Source organism: Aulostomus chinensis, chromosome 2 (genome assembly GCF_037954235.1).
Source record: "Aulostomus chinensis isolate RoL2024-O1b breed Wild chromosome 2, RoL_Achi_v1.0, whole genome shotgun sequence".
In the NCBI taxonomy this organism is placed as follows: domain Eukaryota; kingdom Metazoa; phylum Chordata; class Actinopteri; order Syngnathiformes; family Aulostomidae; genus Aulostomus; species Aulostomus chinensis.
Window position 1 is genome coordinate 2132499 of NC_141321.1, and position 10118 is coordinate 2142616.

Genomic DNA, 10118 nt, shown 5'->3' on the forward strand with positions numbered 1-10118 from the left:
ATGTCTCTTAAAATGCAAATACTGGAGTACCTCTACATTGTACTTAGATGAAGCGCTTGAGTGAAATTACCAAGTTACTTTTCACCCATGGGAGAGAACCTGCTGTTATCAATCATGGCCAAGAGGAAGAGGAGGGTATCTGATTCTCCAGCACTAAACCTGGTGGCCAATAATTACTTGAAAAGTTACAAAGTGTTAGTAAAGTGTTGTCGTATCAGGTCAGTGTTGCAAGAGTCTGAGTGGAATGGTGGTGAGGAAGGCTTGAGGAGGAAGACCATCAGCTGCTTGACATCACTTTGGTCTTGGGGCTCTGAACATCTGCTCCTCTGCTGTGACCTGACAAGCCAGATGATGTCACCGAGGATCAAAGCTGTCCAGGCAGAATCAAGCCTGTGATGTCAGCTGATCAGTCACCTTCACTCAGTCAGCCATGTTAACTGACACACACACATCAGTGGCTTTGATTGGTTGATCTCAGTGACATCACTGAACTTATCAATGACAACACTGGGTAATTTTGCCACACACAATAGAAAATGACTTATAAGGCGTCTCATCCCAAAGACAAACACACACTGAACAGCGAACGTTAAATACCAGACAAGTCTTTTTTGGTAAGTTGACAAAAACTTTTTGGCAGAGGTTCTCGGTAGCTGCCACTGTTCTAAAGAATCAGTCAAGTGACATGTAGCGCTCGTGTTGCCACACATCCAACAAGCAAAGCAGTACATTTCTAAAACTGCACTTGGTGGAACTTCTGAGACTCCATACAACAATTTCAGATTTTCTACAACTGACACATTCACGTTGCAGGAATATTTTGCTGGAACATCCTGCAGTTTTGTTGTGTAGCATTGATCTGAACCAGCTTTTAGCTTGGTTACATTTGTCTTTGCATCGGTGCTGGAAAGTCCATGTCTTTCATCTGCTATGAAAAGTCTTTCTCTTCATTGATCATTCTCTCACTGCAGGTAAAAATAGAATGGCAACTATGTATGGAGCACTTGTCAAAGAGGCCATTAAGGTCTTTGATAAGTTCACCCCAGGCAAACATCAAGTGGAGAACTTCCTGAAAGATGCTTCAGAGGACCTGAAGGTACACCAGAGGGATTAAATAGCTGCTAGCAAGCTCAGATGCTGATCGTCCACCATATCAACTCAGCAATATCACGTTGGTTTTTGTTGTAGAAAAGGGGAACCCAGCAGCAGAAGTTTGTGCTTGGTGTCATTTCTGGATGTATTGAGCACAAAACCCTGGTGGACCTGGTGATCGATGACTTCTACGGCCAAAATGGAAAGATACCCAAAAGTCATCGCAGCCAGCTCGCCAGTAAGTAAACTGCAGTTTTTAATTTCAGTCAGAAAGAAACAAGATGGCGACTGACGTACTTCTATTGTTTTGTCAGTTATCTGTTACCTGGCCACATTTGCCTTGGATGAGATTGGACTTCGACGCTTTGACATCATTGTCAAGGCACTGGAAAGCAAAAACATGCATGCTGTAAGAACATCAATTTGATCAAGAATACATTTTTCCATCAATAAGACTGTACTACTTTAATGTACAAAAACTTGGTCCTTCATCCGATAGTACCAGTGATGGTGCATTTCATGGATGAGGCACTGGAAAGAAGGAACTGTCTCGTGCTCTTTCATGGAGAATGGATTTGTTCATGTATTCTGTTCTAGTTCCTGAGTTTCTTTTCCTCAAACCTCACCACATGCATCCAAGAGAAGTGGAGCAGTGTGAGTGATGCTGCCCATGTGGAGGAGAAGTTAATTGGTCCCCTGTTGAGGTGAACAAAACTGTCTGTGACCATTTTGAAGAAATCAGTTGTTTTAAAGGCAAGATACAGTAGGAGGCAACACGTTTATTTTCTCCTTCAGATGGCGACCTGAGATTAATAAAATTGTAGTCCAGCTTGCAAAGCAATTTCCCAAAGGCCATCAGGTCAAGAAGGTGCCAAAAACCCCCACTGAGCCCCAGGGGGTCCCTCTCACCCATCCCAAACCAGTAAGACCCATTTATTTCCTTTGAATATTTACAATTAGATGTGTACAGGCATTAGATTGCATATTAATAGAGGGTTTATTGGATGTATCACTAAAATGATTGTGGTTTCCTAGATACCAAAAAGCACTTACAAGGCTCCAAAAGAATTTGAGATACTCCAGCGGATCAAGCAGCAGAACCGTAAAAAGACGGAGGTACGATGTCAGCTAATTATCATCCCCTGACAAAACTGTGATATCTGAAAGGCCTGAATGATCGTCAAGAGATTCTGTGTCACGAAGCAGCTGACACATGTACACATGGACGTGTGCTTTCATTTGGTAGTCATAGTATCAGTCCCTGTGCTTCTACCTCCAGTAGATATTCAATGATTCCTTCTTCCATGGCGCTGTATTGATATCCAATCTGTTCCTCACTAAAGGAGCTGCTGCATCAGGCAAATGTGAAACAAGTCAGATGTGCAAATCCAATCCTGTGGGATCGCAAAAAGGTAGAGACGTCTAAAAACATTCCTTTACTGGCAGTTACATCCAACATATTTTCTTATACATCAAATCACCTCCAAACAGGTCACTTTACAGCTTTTATTTACATATCTGCTTCATTGTCTTTCATCCCTCAGAAAGTGGAATCCCAGATCAAGGAAGAACTGAGTGAAGAGCAGAAATTCAAGAGATTTTATAAAGAACCTCCTCCCAGTGATAAGGTGACGTCTACGATCAGTTCTTTTTCTGTCTCCAGGATGATTTCTTTCCACGTGCATCAGTTAACAGAACTGTTGATTCTTTCAGAGAGACAGCAACACCTTTAAGGCCACCAAAGCAGGCACGCTGAGAAAAGAGGCCATGGAGGTCCGTCAGGATGAAGGGGAACTGCAGAGGTACGGCATGGTGCTTATTTTCAGTGACCCATGTGAAGCTGCATATTTACTTTTGCAATGAGTCAGCAGTTTTACATGAAAAGGTTGAGTTCTGACGGACCCACAACACAAAGTCATGGTCGTTTTTGATGTTGCAGGAAAGTGAAAGACAAGTCCCGAGTGGAGAAGAGACAACAGCAGCAGAGAGAGATGGAAGAGTTAGAAAAAGAAAAGCAAGAGCAGCAGCAGGAAGAAGGGATGGTGAAGAAAGCTTTTCCACTCCCAAGAAAGAAATGGGAAAAACCACTGCACCTGATACATGCTGCAACGGATCAGAAAGCTTTTACACCCCCAAGAAAAAAATGGGAAAAACCACTGCACCTGATACGTGCTACAACGGATCAGAAAGCTTTTCCACTCCCAAGAAAAAAATGGGAAAAACCACTGCACCTGATACATGCTGCAACGGATCAGAAAGCTTTTACACCCCCAAGAAAAAAATGGGAAAAACCATTGCACCTGATACGTGCTGCAACGGATCAGAAAGCTTTGACACCCCCAAGAAAGAAATGGGAAAAACCACTGCACCTGATTTGTGCTACAACGGATCAGAAAGCTTTTCCACTCCCAAGAAAAAAATGGGAAAAACCACTGCATCTGATACATGCTGCAACGGATCAGAAAGCTTTGACACCCCCAAGAAAGAAATGGGAAAAACCACTGCACCTGATACGTGCTGCAACGGATCAGAAAGCTTTTCCACTCCCAAGAAGAAAATGGGAAAAACCACTGCATCTGATACATGCTGCAACGGATCAGAAAGCTTTTCCACTCCCAAGAAAAAAATGGGAAAAACCACTGCACCTGATACGTGCTGCAACGGATCAGAAAGCTTTTACACTCCCAAGAAAAAAATGGGTAAAACCACTGCACCTGATATGTGCTACAACGGATCAGAAAGCTTTTACACTCCCAAGAAAAAAATGGGAAAAACCTCTGCACCTGATACATGCTGCAACAGATCATAAAGCTTTTACACCCCCAAGAAAAAAATGGGAAAAACCACTGCACCTGATACATGCTGCAACAGATCATAAAGCTTTTACACCCCCAAGAAAAAAATGGGAAAAACCACTGCACCTGATACGTGCTGCAACGGATCAGAAAGCTTTTCCACTCCCAAGAAAAAAATGGGAAAAACCACTGCACCTGGTACATGCTGCAACGGATCAGAAAGCTTTTCCACTCCCAAGAAAAAAATGGGAAAAACCACTGCACCTGATACGTGCTGCAACGGATCAGAAAGCTTTGACACCCCCAAGAAAGAAATGGGAAAAACCACTGCACCTGATATGTGCTACAACGGATCAGAAAGCTTTTCCACTCCCAAGAAAAAAATGGGAAAAACCACTGCATCTGATACATGCTGCAACGGATCAGAAAGCTTTGACACCCCCAAGAAAGAAATGGGAAGAACCACTGCACCTGATACGTGCTACAACGGATCAGAAAGCTTTTCCACTCCCAAGAAGAAAATGGGAAAAACCACTGCATCTGATACATGCTGCAACAGATCATAAAGCTTTTACACTCCCAAGAAGAAAATGGGAAAAACCACTGCATCTGATACATGCTGCAACAGATCATAAAGCTTTTACGCTGCCAAGAAAAAAATGGGAAAAACCACTGCACCTGATACATGCTGCAACGGATCAGAAAGCTTTTACACTGCCAAGAAAAAAATGGGAAAAACCACTGCACCTGATACGTGCTGCAACGGATCAGAAAGCTTTTACACTCCCAAGAAAAAAATGGGAAAAACCACTGCACCTGATACATGCTGCAACGGATCAGAAAGCTTTTCCACCCCCAAGAAAAAAATGGGAAAAACCACTGCACCTGATACGTGCTGCAACGGATCAGAAAGCTTTTCCACCCCCAAGAAAAAAATGGGAAAAACCACTGCACCTGATACATGCTGCAACACATCAGAACGCTTTTACACCCCCAAGAAAAAAATGGGAAAAACCACTGCACCTGATACGTGCTGCAACGGATCAGAAAGCTTTTACACCCCCAAGAAAAAAATGGGAAAAACCACTGCACCTGATACGTGCTGCAACGGATCAGAAAGCTTTTCCACCCCCAAGAAAAAAATGGGAAATACCACTGCACCTGATACGTGCTGCAACGGATCACCATCAGCATTGTGAAATATGCTTTCTGACTGCCACACCAACGAGCAAGGCTCCTTGGCCTCGCGGTCAGTGAGAATGTTTGGTTCCTTGCAGACCAAATTTTGAATCCGGGGTGGGGTGACTACCACCTGAGTCTGCTACGTATGGTGCCACAAGTGGGAGGACTGGCCATGGGGTCACTGAGCTGTGTGGTGGAACTGGAGAGGGACAGTGTAGGATGGAGGAGGGGCATCTGTAGTGCCTGGGCGTGGTTCTCAAAGGGCAGGGTGGGGATTCACGCCGGTCCACCGGTGGGGTCGTTTGGTGGGGGGGCTGTGGTCACCCGGTCCCCGGGCACTAGCGGGGCGTGCTGGGGCCTGCCGTGGCGGCTGGGGCATATGTGCCCCCAGATGATGGGAGGAGGGTGGGGAAGGAAGGTTAGGTGGGGGTTGGAGAGGGAGGGGGGTTGAGGGGAGGGGGGTTGAGGGGAGGGGGGTCAGGGGTCAGGAGGGAGGGGGAGGGGGGTCAGGAGGGAGGGAGGTAAGGGGGTGGAGAGTGAAGTAGAGGTGGATTGCTTGGTGCCTGGGACTTGCTGACCTGGGGCCCTGCCGCTCCAACGGGGGGTCGCACCCACATTTGGGAGGAGTTTGCTCACCTCGGCCCTTCCTCGGGCGGGCTGGGCCCTGGCGCGGTGTCCTGGACTGTCGCCACTCCGGACAATGGGAGGATGCTGGGGGACGTCTGAGGGATGGGGGCTGACCTCCTCGATGCTGATCGAACTGGGGGCCCTGACCACTGTGCACTGGGGGCCTGGGCCCTCCCTGCCCTCGCACAGCGCGGTGGTGGGCCCTCTGCCCGGATCTCCGGACAGTGCCCCTTGGTGCTCCAATCTGACCCCTGGATCAGGGAGGCTAGACTCCCTGTTGGCTGGTTGCAGTGGTGACGGGATGGTCAGCGGGGCCAGTCTGGAAGTTGGCCCCCTGCAGGTCTGGCCCATTCCTCAGCCCCTCTCATTGCCTCTCTGTCCCATCACATCACACCTTATGTGTCACTAGGCCTTGAGGGGCTGGACCCCCCAATTTTAATCACATCGTAGACATTTAGGGCTTGGGGGAGTGCATGAGGATGTACTGGGAGACTCTGCCGTCTGCAACCGGCGGGGCTCCCATGCTCTGGGTGCCTCCGCCAATTTTAACTACATTCTAGTCATCCACATCATCACATCTACATTCCCATGCACAACACGCACCCTGCACACATGTTGGGATGGGGGGCAGCTGGGGCAGGGAGTGGGTCCAGTGCTGCCTCCATTGCAAGCCTGGCCGGGGCTCTTTGAGGGGGTGGGGGGGTGGTCCTCTTCCAAGCGTGGTGGTTGGGCTGGGGTTGGTCACGGGCCCTGCTGTTGTGCAGTGGATCGCTCGCTGGCGGTTTCACTAAGTCTGAGGTGCCCTGAACCGTATCAGCATCTATGGAGTACTCAGCCCCTCTATGGAGGAAGATGAGAGTATGATTGTTTTGTCCGGGGGTGGCGGTCCTGGGCGTGCGTGCCTTCAACTCACCCCGGCGGGTTGGGCTGGGCCTCTCGAGGGAGTGGGGGGTCCCGGCTGGCTGGCTGGTGGTGCCCTATAGCCTGAAGCCCGCCTGCTCTGGGGGGAGGGGGATGAGTAGAAGGGATGGGGATCGTGGGTTAGGGGGGATAGCTCTGTTCGGGGGCGGTGGGCCTGGTCATTGTGGTGGGCTGTAGCTGCCCCGCCTGGGTGTGGGGTGTCAGCCTCGCCGCTGGCGGACCTCTTGGGGGGCTCTGGTTGGGTCTCGGGCCAGAGGGGTCCTGTGCCCCTGGGCTCTGCTCATGCTGTGGGGGGGGGGGGGGGGGGTGCCCGGCGGGACCGGGGTCCTCTCTGCCCCTTCTCTCTTTGGGCTGCTTCCGGGTGGGGGTTGCTGCTCCTATGCTTTCCTATGGGTCCTGGCATGGGTTGGGCCTGTGGCTGTTTCCTGGGGGAGGGGTGGCCTGGGGCTCCCCGTGTCCTGGGGGTTTCTGGGTGCTCTGGTGTCCTGGTCCTGACCTACCTGCTATCCTCGACTGGGGGTGCGATGTCCTGGCCCCCCCACATCAGCTACAGCCAGCTACACACAGCATCCAAGACAAACCGTACCACACACACATACACGTGTATACACACATACACGCATGGGCCGCACAACTGACCCATAAACACACACTCAGACATTTATCTTAAAATTATATTTAACCAAATGGTAAGCCTGCACCGAAATTCTGCAACCAATGTTTTTTCTTTTTTTGTTGTTGTTGTTGTTACTTTTTCTTTGTTTGTTTGTTTGGTTTTTGTTTGTTTGTTTGGTTTTTGTTGTTGTTGTTTTCTGCTATTGCTGTTGTTGTTTTTGTCTCCCCCCTCCCCCTTGTCTTCCCTATCCTGTCCCTGTTCTCTCTTCCTATCCACTCCTGAGCCTCAGTCCGGTCGCTTCATCAATGAACCAGTACCATTCCTAATAAAGTTAAACATAAATGGCGATAGGAGGAGTTCATCAGATTCCTCCTATGCAGAATAAAACTGCTTCAGTACAACAAGGCACCAAGAACATTGATGCTGCTTGCCCCAGCTACTGAACAGGACAGGTTTATAATAAAAAAAAAAAAAAAAAAAAAAGGGCAGGGTGGTGGGACTGGAGAGGGACAGTGTAGGATGGAGGAGGGTAGCGCCTGGGCGTGGTTCTCAAAGGGCAGGGTGGTGGGACTGATGGTTGTCAGCACAGTTTCTTGTGCGTCTAACCAATGTAACTCAAATGCTGATGACTTCTTAAGTGTTGTGGATTCATTTAACTTGGTTCATTTCGTCGATGGCCCAACTCATTGCCATGTCCACACTTTGGACTTTATTGCCACAACTGGTTTGAAGTCAAGTAAAGTGACATTTTTCCCCCCAAATATTATAGATAAAGATCAAAATGGCTTTGAACAAGGTAGGCATGGCTTCCATGATGTAAGCATAATTCTGAATATATTGATGGAGGAAAGGGGGGCAGCAGATGACGCATTACTGATGTTAGACACTGAAAAAGCTTGAAAAAGAAGAGTGGAATGGACATATTTATCTGAAATCCTTACATGTTTTGCTTTTGGAGAAAACTTTAATAAATGGATAAAACTACTTCATGCAGAACTACATGCTGAAATCACGACTAATCGTAACATATCCAAAACCATGAAAATACAAAGAGGATGTCAACAGGCAGATCCCCTATCCCCTTTGCTGTTTATAATGGCTATCAAACCACTGGCAACAGCTGTAAGAGCACATAAACAAACAGGCATATTAAGAGTTGCACAACAGGAACACGGTCTGGCTCTGTTTGTGGATGATGTAATCATCTTTCTGGAAAAGATGGAAAAATCAATTCCTGAATTATGAAAACTCATTGGTAGATTTGAAAAATCTCAGGATACAACTTAAACAAACCATCAATAATGTTCCTAAACCAATTAGGAAGTACAAACCTCCTACAAAAGCCTTTCTTGTAGTTTATTTTTGTTTCTTGTAGTTTATTAGAGTTTCTGCTATTTATTGCTTTTGTATTTTTTCTGCTGCTACTTCTCTGTTTCTGCTGCTGTAACAGTGCCTGTTTCCCCTCTGAGGGACGAATAAAGGTTCATCTTATCTTTTCATTTCTTTTCTTTTCTTTCCTCTGAAAATTGTGGACCGCTTCCCATATCTGGGTATCCAAATTGTCCTCAAACTTAAACATACTGCAACCAGTGACTATGCACCATCAATGGAACACATTCAATTATCTCTGGATACCAACGTCACTAATAGGCAAAATAAATGTCTTAAAATGAATATACTGCCTAAATTACTGCACCTGTTTCAAAATCTTCCACTTCCTCCTCCAAATAACCTGTTCACGCAACTTAAAACATTGTTTGTTGGATGTCTCTGGGATATTAGAAGTTCCTGGACACGGCTCTCAAGACTGTACTGACCCTTTGACGGAGGGGGCTGAACTGTCCCAGTCCACTCTGGCATCACTGGGCAGCACAGCTAAGAACATTGCTGTTCTGCTGCACAGGAAGGGATGGACCTCTCTGGAAGGAAATGGAGGAGCTCCAGCTGAGTCTGCCCCTCCCTACACACCTGTATTCAGCATGCAGCGCAATCCTTAAAAGAAGGACAAAAAAAAAAAAAAAAGATTGTCGTGTGGCGTCAAGTCAAACAGTATCTCAGCTCAATATGGAGAAATGACTCCTTCCCACCAGGAAAAGCAGACGTTGGATTTTAAATCTGGGCTATGAGGGGCCTGGAAAAAAATTGGAGATCATAACAACTCACAAAAGGTGCTGATGACATTTGAAGAAAAAGTTAATAAATGTAACATACCTGGTAATCGCTTTTTTAAATACCTGCAGTCAAGAAATGTCATTGGAACACAACAAAACCAAACACTGTGTATCCCTGAAATGTCTACCGCAGAAAAACTAATGAATATGGACTCCACCCAGAAAGACCCCGTGCTCAAGCCGGGGCTCCACCCACAACCTTCTTGCTGGGGGGCCACAGTGAGGACCACTGCTCCTCCGTCACAGTTCGTGTCATGTCAGTTCGTCTCGTCCTTCATGTCAAAAAGCTTACGCCATTCCAGGCATCATTCCATGCCTCATTCCAAGCCTCATTCCAGGCATCATTCCATGCCTCATTCCAAGCCTCATTCCAGGCCTCATTCCAGACCTCATTCCATGCCTCATCCAAGTTTGAATTTTTGTCGATTCTTTGTCTAGTCAGGTTTTTAGTCCATGCCATGCTCCTTAACTAATTAGGGCCTGAGCCAGTCCCTGGCGAAGACCCTATTATGTTTTTAGGGCCTGAGCCAGTCCCTGGCGAAGACCCTATTATGTTTCGAAGTCACATTCGCCACTTCAAAAGTAAATTTGACCCCCTAAACATGCATGAAAACTCACCAAATTTGGTAAGCACATCGGGTGCGGCAAAAAATTCGATAATTAAAAAAAAAAGAGGCGCTCTACTCAATAGCGCCACCTACATACACAAAAAAC

At 47.0% G+C, this 10118-nt stretch overlaps 1 protein-coding gene and 1 long non-coding RNA gene across 2 annotated transcripts; one reads left to right on the forward strand and one right to left on the reverse strand.

The window, feature by feature from the left end:
- Nucleotides 1-507: 507 nt before the first annotated feature.
- On the forward strand, nucleotides 508-5356 carry LOC147268770 (uncharacterized). Its single transcript, XM_086222663.1, has 11 exons — nucleotides 508-614; nucleotides 972-1096; nucleotides 1189-1330; nucleotides 1407-1501; nucleotides 1690-1796; nucleotides 1888-2014; nucleotides 2128-2208; nucleotides 2436-2504; nucleotides 2637-2720; nucleotides 2806-2894; nucleotides 3032-5356. The coding sequence occupies exons 2-11, from the start codon at nucleotides 983-985 to the stop codon at nucleotides 5142-5144; spliced, it is 3021 nt and encodes a 1006-aa protein (XP_086078789.1). The 5' UTR covers nucleotides 508-614; nucleotides 972-982; the 3' UTR covers nucleotides 5145-5356.
- A 2834-nt stretch (nucleotides 5357-8190) lies between these two features.
- Nucleotides 8191-9904, reverse strand: LOC147268771 (uncharacterized). The gene is made up of 4 exons (XR_015111160.1): nucleotides 9445-9904; nucleotides 9321-9364; nucleotides 9051-9225; nucleotides 8191-8442 (listed from the first exon to the last, which is right to left on the reverse strand). It is a non-coding gene; the product is annotated as an uncharacterized LOC147268771 (long non-coding RNA).
- Nucleotides 9905-10118: the final 214 nt, after the last annotated feature.